This window comes from Myxocyprinus asiaticus, chromosome 19 (genome assembly GCF_019703515.2).
Source record: "Myxocyprinus asiaticus isolate MX2 ecotype Aquarium Trade chromosome 19, UBuf_Myxa_2, whole genome shotgun sequence".
Lineage (NCBI taxonomy): Eukaryota > Metazoa > Chordata > Actinopteri > Cypriniformes > Catostomidae > Myxocyprinus > Myxocyprinus asiaticus.
Window position 1 is genome coordinate 17,527,029 of NC_059362.1, and position 20,169 is coordinate 17,547,197.

Below are 20,169 nucleotides of genomic sequence, written 5' to 3' on the forward strand. Positions count from 1 at the left end.
AAGGTGGTTATCGCCACTGTCATCTCCTATTATACCCTATATTTATAACCTATAATAGTATTTATATATAGTATTATAAGATAAATAGATAGATAGATAGACAGATAGATAGACAGACAGACAGACAGACAGTATTTATAGTGTTAATTGAACTTGTATGTAATTGTGGTGTCATTACTTTTTTGGGACTTTCAGGAATGAAAAACGAATGCGCATGTTACTTTACTTCCTGAACGAGTGCGCACCCGAGTCCGAGTTGCTTTCACATTCACGCGAATCGCGCTACAGTTCCATTGCAACTGAACTCAGTCCACCTCCTACAGGAAGTCTGGGGTTCGGTACCACAGTGCGCTCCCCGGTCCGCATGACAGCTTTCACATTACCAATTTTTCATGCAAACCGTGCTCTGTTCCGAACTAAACTGCCAGTGTAAAAGCACCCTTAGTCAGCAGTGGGCAGTAAGCTGAACTCCAGCTGAACAGGCAACAAACCAAGCAGGCAGCGCAAGATGAGGACGTGATCATGCATTCAAACACAGCTGGACAGAGTGCAACTCCGAATACAGGGGTCAAAAAACGTGTTGTTCTAAGTTTCAAACTACTGACAGGGACCTAAATACGTTGTTTATCCTGCAACGCAACCAAAATGAGATGCTTCAAGCATCTGTCTGACACCTGTTTATATTGACGCATCCTTAGAAAACCCCTCATAATAAATCTGTCTCGGACAGACTGAAAAGATCAATTGCAAAATGGATTGCTGTAAACTGTAGGCCAGTGGCAGGCTTATGTTCAATAACATGGAAGTAAATAATATATTGCCTTCTAAAGCCACTTTTTTATTGTCTAATCACTGCTTTACTCATCTGCCACAATAATTAAATGTATTTTAATTATCTGAATCTGAATTATTATATGTATAATTATGTAATCAGATATTGAATTAGTTTTATTCTGGGGCCTTTCTTAGCAGATCTGATTAATTGGCATAGCATGTAATTAATTCGATTAAAAAATGAATCAGTTGACAGCCCCAATTGTAGTGTAGTATAACAGTGGTTACAATTATTCATAAAAAACAATGTTTCAATGTGTATAAAAAAGTAGTATGAATGCGTTATAATGCATTATGATAACTTTATATTGCATATAGTATAGATAGGCTCGAAATGCAACTGAACTTTTACGTTTTGGGTGTCTAATCTAACACAGGTGGGATGTGTACCGTGGTCATTGGAGCGGAACTCCAATGTCTCCATGGTGACGGTTGTCACAGTGAATAGGACTGGTTTGGGCTCCGGGGTGTGCAAATACACTCCATATGTATTTTTATCATGTGTAATGGCGTCACTATCTGTGGCGTTGTACCTACGTGTGTCGTCACTCCCCAAGATCCTCCTGGTTCTCCTTCTCAACATCCTACACACTGTCGTTATGGAGACCAGTGGCTATCGGGAGGCCATGGGGTAAGTTGAGCTAAGCACGAAGATTATAGGAATGCATAGTTTCATTTTTAACAATTTCATCTGCTGATGATCTAAGGGGTGTCATCATGTGTGTGTGTGTGTGTGTGTAGCGGTGGATTTTTTCACACACACGGCTATGACCCGGTTCTTTCAATGCTGTTGTTTTCTGGAGCTCTGGTGCTCCACTGCAGACAACTGGATCTCAAACTCAGACTGGACTACCTCTGGGCCACTCAGGTGGGTGCACCTGTGCATGTGTATTAGTGTTTTAGGGTCTTTGCATATGTATGAAGCTTCTAATGGCTAGAATGCTTCAGCAATGATATAAGCAAAGATTCGCAGATTTCCACAGAGTTGATACACCTGTCATTCAAATATCCTATCTATACATTCTTCTTCCCTTGCATGTCTGTTTATTAAATGTGCGATCAGTAATTTTTTGGCACATTTTTTGCACGGCAGATATGTCTACTTGGACTTGTACTGACACATAGTGGTGTGAATGCAGAATGCAAAAGCAAAAGTTGAAGAAATGCACTAATGGCAGTCAGGCGTCGAAACTGCCATGGGACTGGCAGTTCCTATGGCTGAACTGTCAGTCCCATGCTTATTGACATATAAGCATGCTCGTTCATGTTTTTGAACTGGCACTTGCACGATACCAAAAGTCCTTGTGAGAACACATGAACATATTTTAATAAAATTGTTTAATGAGGAAAAAATCGCTGAGTGCACCTTTAAGTGCACTGTGATTTCTAATATGTGTCTAATATGATTATGTAGTCAGCTATGCGTGTTAAAATTCACTATGGAGATTTTTCCTCAAAATCAGAGCTGAAAATACAGGAAAAAAAAAAAAAAAGTCTGCAGATTTCATCTAAGCATATAAGTAACATCAGCAACAGTGCTTCGGCACTGTAAAAAAAAAGACATTCTACTGTATTTTAGAAGTAACAGTGCCCTCTGGTGGATTTTAATTATTTTCTACATTATAATTATTAGTTTTTATTATTAATGAACTCTAAAATCTCCAGTGTCTGTAGAGTGCCGTACCACAATATTTCCTTAAAACATGTTTGTGTGTTACATTTTTTAGGCAGAAGAGGAGAGAGATGACATGGAGAGAGTGAAGCTGGACAATAAGCGGATTCTGTTCAATCTGCTGCCTGCACATGTTGCGCAGCACTTCCTGCTGTCCAACCCACGAAACATGGTCAGATTTCAGAGAAATTTCACTGAAATGTTGGATGGGCTGAAAGACAACATGAAACAGAATTCACGGATCATTTAACATCCGTAATGTATATCCAAGTGAAACATTATATTTAGATGGAAATAACATAGGACAGGGCTTGATTCTATCTATTATGATTTGAATGGCTTGGCTTGATATTGTTGGTCAGTATTATTTATCCGCATCCGCAAGATCAGCAGAAAAAAATTATAATTTCATAGGCAGAAAAATTATATCAGAAAAATATCATTAAAATATATACATTAGAATAATAAAATCGTTAGAATAATGTGCACTGATGAGTCATGCACAATAAAACCAGGAAGTTTAGTTAAGGAAGTAAAGAGGGTTAATTTTGTTTTTAATTTCATGTTGTCTTAAAAGGGATAGTCCACCCCAAAAATAAAATTCTGTCATTATTTACTCACGCTCATGTTGTTCTAAACCTGTATGACTAACTTTCCTCCATGGAACACAAAAAAGGGATTGATCAATTGTTATATTAATGTGCAAGCTGCTCTTTTTTATACAATGAAAGTGGATGGGGACCAGAAAAAGGAGAAAAGGTACCAAAAGTGTCTTGTGCAGTCCATACTAATTTTGCTTTTCATTCCAAGTCTTCTGAAGCTATATCATAGGTTTGTGTGAGGAACGGAACTAAATTTAATTCACTGAATCAATATTCACTGAAAATCTAACTCGACAGCGATGGCCACCATTCACTTTTTTTTGTCTTTTTTTTTTTTCTTTTTTTTTATGCAAAAGATATGTTTGAAAATCTCCTTTTGTGTTCCACAGCAGAAAGAAAGTCATACAGGTTTGGAACGAAATGAGTAAATGATGACAGAATTTTCATTTGTGGGTGAAGTATCATTTTAATTGAGCATTGAGTTGTAATTCCCAGTATCACCACTTCATGGAAATGTTGTTGTGATCCAGCAATAATTTAGGTGAGAGGTCAGCAGAGATCCTTTGATGATACTGTATGTTTTGATCATGTAAATGAGATAGCATTGAGAGTTGTGCTAATGCTCAGCCTCTCTGTCTGACTTTGTGATCTCACTGCCAGGTTGCTTTGTGAGGCCTTATGAATATGAGGAATGTGTGATTACACTCCCCAGTTTGTTATATTCTTTATGTTTGCTGCATGCTTAACACATGCTGCTCGCCTCTTTTCCTGTCCAAGACCCTTTAAAGGAATTGATGAAATCAGACATCCTGAAATCTGTTTAGCTCTGAAGTAAGCATCCTCTCCTACGGGTGGAATTATATTGTAAACAGTGACACGGGAAAGTGAAAATCAAGACACATACACAAAAGTATACCCAAGATGCAAACATCTCTGGAATTCTTTTCTCAACGGACAAATGTTTTTCTTTTTTATGCCTCATTTTTACATCAATTTTTATCACAATCTTTTTCTTCCTCTATTTTTCATTTTTACACACATTTTAAACACAAATATGTTTTACTACAGTGATGGTTTGGAAAAACAATTTGACACATTTAATGTTCTATTTTTACTGTCAATTTATTTGTAGTGAACTCTCATAACTGTCCAAGTATGGGTCTTTTGTAGCATTTTATCCCTCAAGTCCACTTAGAATGTTAGTCAAGGTTTCTTGCACCAAAAACATCATAATTTAGTTTAACATGACCATTTTTTACCTCCTCTCTGACCCTTAGAATCAAACAGGCTGTTTATGCCATTGCACCTTTAAGACTTATACCTTTATATGTAAATTAACTTATGATTGCATAACTTCTGTGTACCTGCATACATCACAATGTTGTTCATCAGGTTGGACCAAGCTGCTTAATACTGAATAGGCATTGATATGTAAGTGTGGGTGGTTATATGTTATTGTAATGATTGTTCTGACGTCAATACCTTGATGATTTCTGAAACAACCTGTTCTTGCAGTTGAATTTTCATAAATGTTTTGGGTAGCTGGGTTGGGAGATTGACTCTGTGAACGTCAGACTGTGTCTATGTATTACATCAAACTTTTATTTTAAATTATGTAAACCATTTCATGCAATAGTTTTTAACAGGTTTTGCTACAGGACCCAGATTTTACATTGGACATCAAGTGGCGACGACCCAACATAGTACCAACATTGTTTAGTGTACAAAAGTAAACTAAAATTTTATATTAAACATGAAAATGTACTAACATTACCATGACCTGCATTGGCCCAACAACAAGCAAAATTTATTTTGTTTTATGCACTCGGCAGCAAATAAATCACCACGCAAAACACATTGTGGTTGACACAAACAATGTTGATCATCATTGCAAGTTTTGTTCTTGGTTTTCAAAAATGAGGCCACGTCACACAAACTGTTTGTGTTGTCATCTGCCTATTTTGAATAGCTTCTACCAAGTGACAGATTACTATTACCAAAAAAACAAACAAACAAAGAAATAAAAATACAGATAGATTTGGCTCCTAGAGCTGCTGATGTCAAGAACAAAATACAAACTTTTTTATTTAAAACAGACTGATCACACTGTGAATTCATCAACAGTAGGCTGACATTTCCACTGCCGACATCAGTCTGTGCTTACTGAAATTTTGATCACTGCCCCCCAGGGCCCGAAGCTGGAAGTATTGTTGAATGTATGGGCACATGTGCGCTCCAGTTAAAGGGATGGTTCACCCAAAAAATTACAATTCTCTAATCATTTACTCACCCTCTTGCCATCCCAGATGTGTATGTCTTTCTTCTACAAAGCACAAATGAAGATTTTTAGATGAATATTTCAGCAATGTCGGTCCATACAATGCAAGTAAATGGGTACCAAATCGCTGAAGCTCCAAAAAGCACATAAAGGCAGCATAAAAGTAATTCAGAAGACTCCAGTGGTTAAATCCATATCTTCAGAAGTGATATGATAGGTGTGGGTGAGAAACAAATCAATATTTAAGTCCTTTTTTACTAACAATCTCCACTCTCACTTTCACATTCTTCTTTTGTTTTTGGTGATTCGTATTCTTCGCGCATATCGCCACCTACTGGGTAGGAAGGAGAATTTGTGTTAAAAAAGGACTTAAATATTGATCTGTTTCTCACCCACACCTATCATATCACTTCTGAAGATATGAATTTAACCACTGAAGTCATATGGATTACTTTTATGCTGCCTTTATGTGCTTTTTGGAACTTCAAATTTCTGGCACCCATTTACTTGCATTGTGAGGACCTACAGAGCTGAGATATTTTTCTAAAATTCTTCATTCAGTGGAAGAAATAAAGTTATACACATCTGGGATGGCATGAGGGTGGGTAAATAATGAGAGAATTTTCATTTTTGGGTGAACTATCCCTTTAACAGATGAAATGTCCACATAGTGGCGCAAAAAGTGAATTGTATTTTTAATTGTAAATAAAGTAATACAGTCGACAGGAATGCATATTTTATTAACCCTACTCCCCAACCCTTAACCTAACTGTCAGTTCAGCAAAAATGCAACCTTCGAATCGTGCTTAGCAATGTTTATGTGAACGCAATTACTTCTTGGTTTCCATGGGACCAGAACCCATGTCTCAGAGTCTGCTATCAGTAGCGCTAGAGAAAAAGGTAAAGGTAATTGCAATTGAATTGATGCAAAAATGTCTTATGGGGTATGGTGCTTTCAGTTATTAGGAAGAATGGGGTCGATTTCAGGGTACATAAACATTTGGAAGCAACATGTCGATTTCCCATTTGATGATGTTGTTTAAAAGATGATAAACCTATATATTTTTCTATGCACGATTATATGGTCAGTTGCATTTTAGTATATACATTTCGAATTGTTTTCTCTGCTGTCTGCAACCCTATCAGAAAAGATGTGCAACCCATTTTTTTGTCGCAACTTGCCAGTCAAGAACCACCACTGTTTAGCTAAACCACAGTGATGCCTCTACTAGATGGACAGGTCAATATTACATCCACAGCTGTCACTAATTTACTCCACTCTGATACTGAAAGCAAATTTTGCTTTTACCAAATTCTGGACAATTCATGCATGTCGTATGTCATGACTAATTTCTGTAGACTTGCCTAGATATTTAGTCCATGAGTCGACAGCTCAGCCTGGATAAGTGGTATCGTCCCCTGAGGGTCTCACAGCTCTTTTCTCTCCTGCTCTTTCCCTTTTCCAGGATCTATACTATCAGTCTTACTCTCAGGTGGGCGTCCTGTTTGCCTCCATCCCCAACTTTAATGACTTCTACATTGAACTGGATGGAAACAACATGGGTGTGGAATGCCTTAGGCTGCTCAACGAGATCATCGCCGACTTTGATGCGGTGAGAATTTCTTGTTTCCCATTCCAAGAAATGTAATGTTTGGCTGAGTGTGTGCATTACCTTAATCCCACTCAAGGCTTCATTATTTCTCTGTTGCACCATCTCTATCTCTTTCTGTAGCTGATGGATAAGGAATGCTACAGAGATATTGAAAAGATTAAAACTATCGGCAGCACCTATATGGCTGCAGTCGGACTCGTCCCCACAACGGGATCCAAGGTACACAGAGCATATGTGTGCCTCAGTATTCTGAGCTCTGCTGTGTTTTGTTTATGTGTGTGTACGTGTGATGTCTTTAAAAGTGAGAGCATGAAGAAAGAACTGTGTGTGTGTATGTGTGTTTTAGAGTTCATCTGAGTTTGGGTGTATTTGCTTTTGGATTTGAAGGGTGAAAAACTTGTCATGATACCACTCAAACTTGCTGTTGCTATAAGCAAAACTAATAGCAAACAGGCAAGCACACACCTCACATGTTAATTAGTCTAAATCTCAGATTGCTGATGTCATTTTTCAATGCATCTGGTAAAAGGACAGGTGGCATGAAATTGTGTGGTTAAAGGGTTAGTTGACCCAGGAAACAAAATTCTGTCTGTTCTTTCCACACAATGTAAGCATATAGAGTAAGGCCTGTCAAGCTCCAAAAAGGACAAAACAGCACCATAAAAGTACTCTATAGGGAAGCTCTGAACTGCAAGGTGAAAAGAAAAAAAAAATCACTAGGTTAAAAAAATTCAGAGGAAAAAAAAAAAAATACGGAGAGAAAAAAAAAAATTTCGAGATAATTTTTTTTTTTTTTAGGTGTCTTAGTGTCTATGTCGTAAAAAACAATTCTCGGTCAAAAAATAAATACATTTGTATCTGAATTTTTTTTTTCTCTCTGAATTTTGTTTTTCTCTCCGTATGTTTTTTTTTTATGCAGAATATTTTTCCTCTGAATTTTTTTTCTCAAATTTTTATTTTTTTTTCACTATAGGTTCAGGGCTTTCTACCTCTAAAAGTAGTCCATATGACTCATGCACTGTATTTCAAGTGTTCTGAAGCCGTACGATAGCTTTTTGTAAGAAACTGAGGGAAATTTAAGTTGTTATTTGCAAAAAAATCTTACCATCTGCAGTAGCTTTTCTTCATATTTAAACTTGTCACAGAAACTTATTATGAGACACTTAAACAATGACATTTAGCATCATTGGCGGCTGGAAAATTAAATGGATACTGAAAGTTAATGTAATTGTTAATAAGCTGGTTTGCTGTGTAAACGTCAAAATACAATTTGATGTGTACAATTTTACCCGCTGTGTATTCCTGTCATTAAATACTTTCATTTTGCCATGGCATGCGCAAAAATTATAGTTCGTGTTTTGTTCATTTGACACGTGAAAGCTGCATAGGCAACATGTCCCACAGGTAACAGAAATTAGAAGCTCACCTCCCGAGTCTTCGGAAATTAGTCTTTTGTTCATTTGATACAACAGCCGCACAGCCTTTGTATTGGAAACAGAAGTTAGTTCATACTCTCAACCATCCTTAAATACAAGAAGTTAGAAAGGTTTTACTTTTTGCACTTACAGTTACATGAAGTGTTTCTGGTCTCAAATTTTAGCTTCTTTATTTCTTGCAATTTGTAACTTTGTGAATATTTCTGTCATGATGGTTCTTTTATATAACACTGAATCTGGTATTAAGAGTTAGTTAAATCTTTAAATGTTATCTGTATGATGGGGAGAAAAAAAAAGCATTCATAAAGCAAGATGCCTTTCAAGCCCAGTCCTAAACTGTTTATAATGGAGTTACAACTTTTATCTTCTCTCTTTAGAAAATATCATAGACTACAAAAAGCTATGAGGAAAACTCATATTGTTGACTTGACTACTAAACTGATTTTGGATATATTGTCATTTATTTTTCCTTCATGATGCATCCCCTTGTTTTATGATTTATGTCCTTCTCATGTACTCGGTGTGAACTAGAGCCAAATGAAGAACTGTATGCCTTATTGAATTTCCCTGTGAATTTATCTAAGACCATTTTACTTCAATTTTACACTTGGCAGAGAATATCTTGTACATGTCCTGTATTAAATACATGTATATTCATCATGACAATTTGTATGATTTTAAAAGACAATTTATCGTCACACTGACAAGTATTGATCACGATACAAACAACTGCAACACATCGAACTGTAAGCTGTAAAATTAACGAAAAATCAGTAATTGTCACTCGTGAATTAATCTTTTGTCTTCTATGCTAAGCCTAGTGACAGTCATGTGACGAAATGACTTGAAAAAAGATTTGTTCATTTTGCTGAATGAGAGTCAAAGATCCAAGTCAGTAAAATGATCCAATCTTCCCATAACTACTACAGAAGACCTGCAATAAAGAGCACAAGTTGGATGGACTACTTTTGTAATTTCTGTGCTACTAGTGTCACCACTGGTCACAAAAACTGATAGTCCCACCCCAAATTCTTGCAATTGGTTGAGCCAGTATTGCTGTGTTGGACCGGTCTGAATGCTAAAATAGAAATGTGTCTTGATGCCACCACAGTGATTACACTTATCAAGGAAATCAACCTATGAATGGTAGTTATATTATATTATACAGTACCTGTAAATTATTATATATAGTGGTTTTCTATACAAATTAATTTGGGATTGGAATGTATTATATAAGAAGTATTTTAACACTAAAGTAAAAATCAGCACTTCACCTTTTGGTTAGTGGAGCTAGTTTTTTATGAGATACAATACAGTATTTAGTACAAATCACCCACCCTCTATATTTATCTTAGAACATGAGCATGTAGAAATGGTAATTAATTATTATTGTGTCTTTCTGTATGTTCTCTGTTACCCGTGAATAGGTTAAGAAGTCCATCTCTGCACACCTGTGCACAGTAGCTGATTTCGCCTTTGAGATGTTTGAGGTTCTGGACGCGATCAACTACCAGTCCTACAATGACTTTGTACTTAGAGTTGGTGAGTGAACGTGTGTTTGTGTGGGTGAGTGTGCATATGTGATTGAAGGAAAATATGATTGGAGAAAAAACGTCAGAGGATAAGTGTGCACATTGTGCCGGACCTCCTGTGTCTGGCGGTCCAGTAGGACCTCCTGAGTTTAATATAATTTGCAGTGGTAGATTGTGCATAACACAGTTACACACAAACATAAACAAGTGACATACTTAACATACTGAACATATGCAGAGGTGGATTAAGATGTTGGAATACCCTGAGCAAGAATGCCTTCATGCCCACTCTGGAGGTGAGCTACACATCACAACTCGACAAAAGATCGCCCCTATTATTATCAATGGTGTTGTTGCACACATGCAGTGTAGAAAGTGTTGATTATAATCGGAGAGATCTTTGCCATGTCACTTCAAGTGTCCTGTAGAATGGATGTCAAAGACCCACCAGCAGCAGCACATTTACATAGCATTGATTACATCTGTATGGACCATCAAACAGGATTTAATGACACGAATATACAAGAGGAAAAGTTGTACACATCACAATTTGGTATCAGTATCCTTATCCACTATCATTTTCTACCCTTTCTAGATTATAAAATAAAAAATAAATCAAGGCTACATTGAGGCACTTACAATAGAAGTGAATGGGTCCAATTTTTGGAGGGTTTAAAGACAGAAATGTGAAGTATATAATTTTCTAAAAACAACTTGCATTAATTCTTTTGTTAAATATTGTGTATTATTTGACCTGTAAAGTTGTTTAAATAGTCATTTAGAGTGATTACAAAGTTTGCGGCATAACATTGTAATGGCAACGAAGTTGTAAAATTGGCTTTAACTTTATACAGCAAAAGTTATTACGCGATTTTATCAGACTAAAATCATGTGAACTCAAAGACTGTTTATGTCTTGTGGCTATACTTTTGAAACAGTGAGTATTTTAACATTAACGGATTGGCCCAATTGACTTTCATTGTAAGTGCTTCAATGTAACCACGATTTTGTGCTTTTCTAAAGAAAATAAGGGGCGAAGTCTAATAAAATTTTTTGTGGTAATAAATATTAAAAATGAAAATTCTCTCATCATTTACTCACCCTCATGCCATCCCAGATGTGAATGACTTTCTTTCTTCTGCTGAACACAAATGAAAATTTTTAGAAGAAAAGACAGATACTGCATTATTTGCGTTAATTTGTTTTAACACGTTAAACAGTCAACTACTAATTGCAGAAATGATTGCATTAAACTTACCAGCCATACTATGAACATATGCAGTTGTACACATATGCATAATAAGAGTATTTGACCCTATTTACTTTCTAGACAAATGTTTTATTGTGCACAATTCATGTTGTGCATGTTTTTCTAAAGAGAGAGAAAAAAAAGGTTTTATAATTTTTCATTTCCATCAAAAATAAATTTCTCCACCTCTCAAATGAGGGAATTCAGGCAGGGAAAAATAATATTAACCAACTAAATTTGTATGTTTTCTGAAGAAAATGTGAATGGTGCTTGCCTGTGCAGAACTTACTTCCACAATGCTAGGGTGTTGTGGGTGGTTGCCAGGGTGTTGCTATGCAGGTGCTAATGTGTTCAGGGTGGTTGCTAGGTTTTTGCTTACTGGCCCAAGTCAAAAGAGCTCATGCCCAGATATTTATCTAGATATGTTTCTTAGATACAGGTGCATCTCAATAAATTAGAATGTCGTGGAAAAGTTCATTTATTTCAGTAATTCAACTCAAATTGTGAAACTCGTGTATTAAATAAATTCAATGCACACAGACTGAAGTAGTTTAAGTCTTTGGTTCTTTTAATTGTGATGATTTTGGCTCACATTTAACAAAAACCCACCAATTCACTATCTCAAAAAATTAGAATACATCATAAGACCAATAAAAAAAACATTTTTAGTGAATTGTTGGCCTTCTGGAAAGTACGTTCATTTACTGTATATGTACTCAATACTTGGTAGGGGCTCCTTTTGCTTTAATTACTGCCTCAATTCGGCGTGGCATGGAGGTGATCAGTTTGAGGCACTGCTGAGGTGGTATGGAAGCCCAGGTTTCTTTGACAGTGGCCTTCAGCTCATCTGCATTTTTTGGTCTCTTGTTTCTCATTTTCCTCTTGACAATACCCCATAGAGTCTCTATGGGGTTCAGGTCTGATGAGTTTGCTGGCCAGTCAAGCACACCAACACCATGGTCATTTAACCAACTTTTGGTGCTTTTGGCAGTGTGGGCAGGTGCCAAATCCTGCTGGAAAATGAAATCAGCATCTTTAAAATGCTGGTCAGCAGAAGGAAGCATGAAGTGCTCCACAATTTCTTGGTAAACGGGTGCAGTGACTTTGCTTTTCAAAAAACACAGTGGACCAACACCAGCAGATGACATTGCACCCCAAATCATCACAGACTGTGGAAACTTAACACTGGACTTCAAGCAACTTGGGCTATGAGCTTCTTCACCCTTCCTCCAGACTCTAGGACCTTGGTTTCCAAATGAAATACAAAACTTGCTCTCATCTGAAAAGAGGACTTTGGAACACTGGGCAACAGTCCAGTTCTTCTTCTCCTTAGCCCAGGTAAGACGCCTCTGACGTTGTCTGTGGTTCAGGAGTGGCTTAACAAGAGGAATACTGTAGCCAAATTCCTTGACATGTCTGTGTGTGTGGTGGCTCTTGAGGCCTTGACCCCAGCCTCAGTCCATTCCTTGTGAAGTTCACCCAAATTCTTGAATCGATTTTGCTTGACAATCCTCATAAGGCTGCGGTTCTCTCGGTTGGTTGTGCATCTTTTTCTTCCACACTTTTTCCTTCCACTCAACTTTCTGTTAACATGCTTGGATACAGCACTCTGTGAACAGCCAGCTTCTTTGGCAATGAATGTTTGTGGCTTACCCTCCTTGTGAAGGGTGAATTGGTGGGTTTTTGTTAAATGTGAGCCAAAATCATCACAATTAAAAGAACCAAAGACTTAAACTACTTCAGTCTGTGTGCACTGAATTTATTTAATACACGAGTTTCACAATTTGAGTTGAATTACTGAAATAAATGAACTTTTCCACGACATTCTAATTTATTGAGATGCACCTGTATGTTTGGTCTCTCCTTCAATGTATGTCTATAGGAATTGTTTACCCATTTTATTGTCTGTTTTCCCACTGAAAATTCTGTTTCTCACAGAAAAACGTCACATTATGGAAGCTAAAAATGCTGCAAATGCATTTTTATGTTTTTGAAGGTAATTGATGAAGTGGTTGAATTTATATGGTAATTCATTTATCAGGTATTAATGTGGGTCCAGTGGTTGCCGGGGTGATCGGGGCTCGGAGGCCTCAGTACGACATCTGGGGAAACACAGTCAACGTTGCAAGCAGAATGGACAGCACTGGAGTTCAGGGCAAGATACAGGTGGAACAGACATAGAATCATATACACAAACAGCAAAAACTAGATCACTCCACTATAAATTGTGTAAATGTGCCATTAAGAAAAGACCCTTAAATTATTATTTTTTTGCTGGTGTAACCCAATGAAGTCAGGTTAATTCAGTTTTGCTAAATAGTATTTTTTTTTCTTGAATAAAATAAGTTAAAGGTGAAGTGTGTAATTTCTGCATGACTAGCTTCAACAAATGCCACCATAATTTTCAAACAGGTCTCCCAAACACTTTCTTGTCATTCACTGGTTGACAAACAGATAGTCTTGCCCCAAACTCAACATTGGTCAAGCTAATGTTTCTGTGTCAAGCTTGTTGGGATGCTTAAACAAACAGAGCAATGTTTTGAGTGCACAGAGACACAGTGTTTACACTTCTCACGGATAGAAACTTACAGTAAAATTTACGAAGCCCCTTTGAGGACAGGGCGTGAATTTTTTTCTGAAATAGTTTTGCATGCCCTGTTAAATAAGTTCTGCATTCCCTCGCAATTGTTTGCGTTCCCTTACAATAATTTTTGCGTTCCCTCACAATAGTATGCATTCCCTCACAATAATTTTTGCATTCCCGCACAATAGTTTGTGTTCCCTCGCAAAAAGTTTTGCGTTCCCTCAAAATGACTTTTGCGTACCGTCGCATTAGTTTGCGTCTCCTTTGCAATAAGTTTTGCGAGGGAATGCAATAGTTTGCGTTTCTTCACAATAAGTTTTATGTTCCCTCGCAATAGTTTGCGTTCCCTCACAATAATTTTTGCATTCCCGCACAATAGTTTGTGTTCCCTCATAATAATTTTTGCATTCCCGCACAATAGTTTGTGTTCCCTCGCAAAACGTTTTGCGTTCCCTCAAAATGACTTTTGCGTACCGTTGCATTAGTTTGCCTCTCCTTTGCAATAAGTTTTGCGAGGGAATGCAATAGTTTGCGTTTCTTCACAATAAGTTTTATGTTCCCTCGCAATAGTTTGCGTTCCCTCGCAATAAGTTTTGTGTTTGCCCACAATAGTTCGCGTTCCCTCGCAATAAGTTTTATGTTTGCCTGCAATAGTTTGCATTCCATCATAAGTTGTGCATTCCCTCGCAATAGTTTGCGTTCCCTCACAATAATTTTTGCGTTCCCTTTCAATAAGTTGTACGTTCCCTCAAAATTACTTTTGCATACCGTCGCATTAGTTTGCGTTTCTTTGCAATAAGTTTTGCGTTCTCTTGCAATAGTTTGCATTCCCTCACAGTATATTTACTGTATTTAATGGTTTTACTACTCTAACCATATTTTAACCACAATATTTCTAGTGAAACCATGGTGATAATACAGGAAAACAAAACCTATGTTAATAAAAATCATAAATTTGTGGTTATTATGGTTTTACTAAACAAATACAATAGTTTAGCTGGTTTTACTATAGTAATATTGTAGACTGTAGTAACCATAGTTTTTGCCAGAAATCATGGTTTTTCTATAGTAATATTGTAGTAACCATGACCTTTGTAGGCTAACCATGATTTGTTTGGTGGAAATCATGGTTTTAATACAGTATACTCTATCCATATAGTAACCATGGTTTTACTATAGATTAAACATGGTAATTATTGTGATTTCTTATGGTTTTACTACAAATAATATGGTATTTGTAGTAAAACCTTAGTAACACAAAATTATGATTTTTAGTACCATAGTTTTCCTGTATTATTACTTTGAATTTACTACGAATATCAAGGTTAAAATACTGTTACTATAGTAAAACCATGGTAAATGTATTGCGAGGGCACGCAAATCTGTTTTAGATTATTTTATTTTGTTATTATTTATTTCCTCTAAGGGGCTTAAAGTTGTCTTTGCATATTAAGCTAGGAATGGCTAAAGTATTTTAGCATTTTGTGTTTATTTGCTTTTCTTTGCTTGTGCATTTACAGGTAACAGAGGATGTCTTCCGACTACTCCATGGTTATTATCACTTCCAGTGCCGTGGACAGGTCAGCGTAAAGGGCAAAGGTCAAATGCTCACCTATTTTCTGGAGGGCCGAACCCACCAAGGCACACACCATACTCAGTCCAAGAGCCTGGAGCGTGGGTCGAGCCCTTGCATCCAGACAAAGTTGGGCTCTGCACCCACTGTCAGCAGTTATGGGGTCAAAAGTCACACTCTGGGGTGCGTTGCCACAATTCCAAACAACAGCATTCTTTACCTACCCTCAGTATCTGTCAACATGGAGATGGAGGTGTGAACACTGAGACTGAGCCACTGAGACAGGTTCTGCAGAGATCAATAAATTAGTACATTTAGAGTCAGAGAGGGAGACCAAACACAAAGTAATGAGGTAAGAGCAAAAAATATAGGATGTAGGATTGTAGATCTGTGTTGAAAAAAAGGAGAAAGGAGACAGTGAGGTCTCTGTCTTTGCACTGGTGAGGAGATGAGAGAGACATTTAAATGTGCCACACAGAGAAAAGCCCTCCCCTTCCACACAAGTACATAATAAGCATGTATGTAATTATGTGTGTGTGTGTGTGTGTGTGTGTGTGTGTTATAATGAGTCTTCCCCAGACCAATAGGACTTCAGGGTCTCCTACATGGGAGCATGCGATCTACTGCAAGGCAGCTTCACACCAGCCGAGGAGACACATGCCCAGTGTGTGTGTGTGTGTGTGTGTGTGTGTGTGTGTGTTTGTATCTGTATGTTATCTTGCATCTAAAAATGTCAAGAGATGCCAAGGCAATGAACATGTGAGCAATGAGGACCAAACATTAAGATTTTAAACAGCGCTGTATTTTGTACTATGACTGAGTCAGGGCAGATGTTTATGAGACGATGAAACGTAAGCAGGGAGAAACTTGGCATGGTTGGGTTTTTATTTAAAAAAACAAAACAAGGTTCCTCATATTGAGATTTGTTTTCAATACATTGTTTACAAAAACTCGGCAAGGGTTTTCGGAACTGATACAAATGGAATTTCCAGTTTTCAAAGGCATTAGTTTGCGGTTAATACTGTCTTGAGAAAGAAATTGCCAAAACTACAAAACAATTACTCCACAGTGAATCAGAGACCAAAACGATTTATTGTCAAAGGAAAACACTATGCTGTTTTGTAATCATTTACAGAAAGTCCGTAGAGTCTTTGACGTGGGTAAATGTTTACTTTGCATGGGATGAATCAGCAAAGTTTTCCTTCATGTGATGTGTGTACGCACTGGTGCTTGGAGAAAACATCTGCATTCACTTGTCGCTGCCATTTGACCTCTGGATTTTTTTTTTTTTTTTTCCAGTAATGACAAGAAAAAAACACTAATTCCGTATTATACTGTCAAATGTTGATTTACTGATATAATCACTACACTGCGTGAGAACTGTAACACAAGCCAGCACAATAAAGGCTGTGTGAAAGTGCAGTATTTTATTATTATTTTTGAAAAAACTGCAGAGTGAATAGCTGGACATTTGTTCCCTATTCCAAATATTTTGTCAGTGGTTTTTCTGAGTTTGTAAGTGGCGCTTCGCTTTACGATTCTCCTATCAATGGTAGCATCTCTCACTGTGTTTGCAGAACGATCTTTAACACACGACTGAACATGCATGATATTTTAGTGCTGGATGTGTCATGTGCTCTGTAGGTTTTAGGTTCTGCCGTCTGAACATCTGGATTTTAGTGCATCAATTTCAGAGCATGCAAACATCTCGAATCCGCTCTCGAGTTTGAACACTCAAAAGCCTCGTTTTAGATTTCATACGAATAAAAGACTCAGAGTTCAGGCCAGTTGGCCAGGTTTATTTACTTTCTGTGCTATTACTGTATCTTTGATAGATTTTCCATGATGCCTAGGGAATGAAGTTTGGCTTCAAGCATGTCCATTCTCAGCATGCCGTAATTCTGTCATGTCTGCTATTTGATAACTAAGTTGTGTCTCTAATGCATGCCTATTGCAAAAACAAAACCAAGGGTGAAAAGTGTCAAAGAAATGTTGCAAAACATGCTTTAGTAGCACTGCATGTGCCCACAATACTGGCCTTGATGCCTTGATGAATTGAAACATATTTTTTTGAACCATAATCTTTTACTGATGGCTTATCCGCTTACCTGTGCCATGCGTGGTGCTGCTGTGAGACATTGGGGAATGCTTGCTGGGAGTTTTGTAGCATTGGCACCTATGTCAAGCTCTTGAAGTGACTGCCTTTTTATCCAGGGTCTGTTAGAGAAGGTGAATTTATTTTAATATGTGCCAACACATACTATAGTTACCAATATATCAGACTGTGTTCTTTTATAGCACAATTTTGTGACTTGGTTTTCTTTCTAACTTAATTCTCATGGACTGATCGAACCACGTGGGGCCCAGTACTGACTCACAAATGGGCTATTCCTTTAGATTTGAAAGTTTTGTCTTTTTTTAAATTACATTAGACAACATATCCAGGAATGCTCTGTTTCTGATTATACTTTACCTGCATTTAGGTTAAGTTGCCACATAAACAAAATTGTAAGATTTCACCTATTAATGTAAACTGAAAAACTGCTCATTCAGGTTTCATTTTTTTTATTTAATGATTATGAATGCCAAATGCCAAAATGCTTATTGTATCACTGAATATTTCAGATTCTATGATCCAACAAATGTAGCCAGACAGCTAAATGGTTCTATACGATATGGCTTAACATGATTTATTTTCAAATTACAGTGGCCTAACTTACTGCTGTTATGAACATTATGTATTAATTTTAATAAAGCATAAAGTGTGCACAGTAAAATCATAGGCTAGATTTTCATGTCAATTCGATATTTTCATATTTGATACGGGTCCAAATTATTGTACGTATTAAATATATTGTAGAGTAAACGAAAAGAGTATTTTATTGATGATTTGTAATATTTGTGCTATTTTTGGGGTTGCAATGTATTTATTGCGATTGGTTCTATGTGAATGTAAATTTCATATTGAGATCTTTTATACTTGTGTTTGCACTGTTCAGGAATAAAATAATGATGAGAGATGACATTGTGCATTTCATGGTGTTTTTCCGAGGGTCGGTGTTGTCATGGTCTTGACTTTGGCCTTGAATAACAGGGCGTCAAACTATGGACTGTGACTGTGAGAGTGAATGACCTGGGAGTTATTAAGTTGTATAACTCAAGAAAAACAACTGGAGCCAAACAAATAAAGATTCTCTCCTCTGATATGATACAAATTTTTAGCAATAAAGGCACTGCAAATCCTATTCTTAATCTGTAATTTGGTCTATTGGTTTTCCAGTTATAAAATATATAAACATCCTTATTTACCCAAGAAGAAAAACGTTAAAGCCTATGAAGGTTTTCAGAGAAAGTAACTTGTTCCATTGGCAGATAATTTCACTTATTTTAGCATATAGGAAATTATTCTAAATGTAATGAGGTTCATGCTTAACGTGAACAAAATCTGTGAAACAAGTCAAAATACACCTATAGTGGCCCCCAAAAATATTTGGTCACTTAAGACACAGTTAAAAATGTATGAACGTCTCTGCTTTATTTCACAAAATATCAAACCAATGACATTTATTTTAAAGAAATAAAGTCAGTAAAGCATATTTTAACCCCTAATTCTAATTACCGCAATATGAAAAAATGAAATGTTATTTAAATTATAAAGTATTTACACATCGTAGTTGAACTCCCTTTGTGCTACCTTTCTTTTTCACTGGTTTAAAATTTTACAAATGATATTTTATCATCCTTTAATTTTACAAAAACATCTTTTTACTAATATAATAATAATAAAAAAATAAATAATAAACATTTTCTAAAAAAAGAAAACTTTGCGATAATGAGAATTGGAAGAATAAAATGTGCTTATTTGTCCTGAAAAGCCACAATGCAAAAAAAAAAAAAAAAAAAAAAAACATTAAAATATATATTTTTTAAATATCCTAAATGTAGGCTTTATTTTCTTTATGCAAAAATTAACTTAATATATATTATTTTGGGATTGATTTAGGGTTAATTAATCAGGACAGTTTTCTTGACAATCATCCATACAAGAATGTGTTTTGCTGTGATGATCATTTTTGCTTTTTTGACCACACCATCCACAAACCCATGCACCAGTGTTTTTATGTATCTGTGTGTGACGAAAACACTGAGTGTGTGAGCTGTTAAGTGAAATCAGAGGACGACTGATGGGAAAACCGGTTTCCTAACCCAGAGGAGCCTATGTCTTCCTGCCTGGATATTTGTATTAGTCTATGTGCCTGTAAGTTTGTGTGATATAAACAGCAGTGTTTCTGAACATTGAGGCTTTAGGAACTACTGAATATCCGGCCTATTGTCCCACTTCTCTTTTCTGTATGTTTACTCGATTTTCCTGACCAAGAGCTGCATTTTTCCCACATCCAGGATGTGCCAATTCTGAAAGCGTTTTGGGGGAACAGAGCAAAACAAAGGAGGTCTTATCAGGCTGGCATGTGCAAGCAGCAAACAGACTGGATATGACACATTGTACAACCGGAAAAAAACTTACAAAATGCTGCCATGAGTTTAATTGGAGAGAAACTCACATGCTGTATACACTATACACAAACACACGAGGGCACCGTGTCAGATTGGATGGAAATTGCAGTATGACACAGAGACCTACACTGAACTGTTTAGCATAATAGCTTGCTCCAGGTCAAACCATCACTCTTAAATGGCCAAGTGCCAGCTATTTAATATTACCCTGCATCATCCTTTACCCAACAAAAATGTTTCAATAATGTCATAAATTATTGCAAAATTATTTTTAAAGGGGT

At 36.7% G+C, this 20,169-nt stretch overlaps 1 protein-coding gene across 1 annotated transcript in view; it reads left to right on the forward strand.

Moving 5' to 3' along the window:
• Positions 1-18,387, forward strand: part of LOC127410376 (adenylate cyclase type 1-like) — a 69,003-nt gene extending 50,616 nt beyond the window's left edge. The window contains exons 13-20 of the mRNA XM_051645609.1: positions 1,212-1,465; positions 1,576-1,702; positions 2,562-2,678; positions 6,853-6,999; positions 7,120-7,218; positions 9,863-9,977; positions 13,258-13,382; positions 15,321-18,387. Of these exons, the coding sequence (XP_051501569.1) occupies positions 1,212-1,465; positions 1,576-1,702; positions 2,562-2,678; positions 6,853-6,999; positions 7,120-7,218; positions 9,863-9,977; positions 13,258-13,382; positions 15,321-15,632 (1,296 nt within the window). The 3' untranslated portion in view covers positions 15,633-18,387. The remainder of the gene's footprint in view (positions 1-1,211; positions 1,466-1,575; positions 1,703-2,561; positions 2,679-6,852; positions 7,000-7,119; positions 7,219-9,862; positions 9,978-13,257; positions 13,383-15,320) is intronic.
• The last annotated feature ends 1,782 nt before the right edge of the window (positions 18,388-20,169 follow it).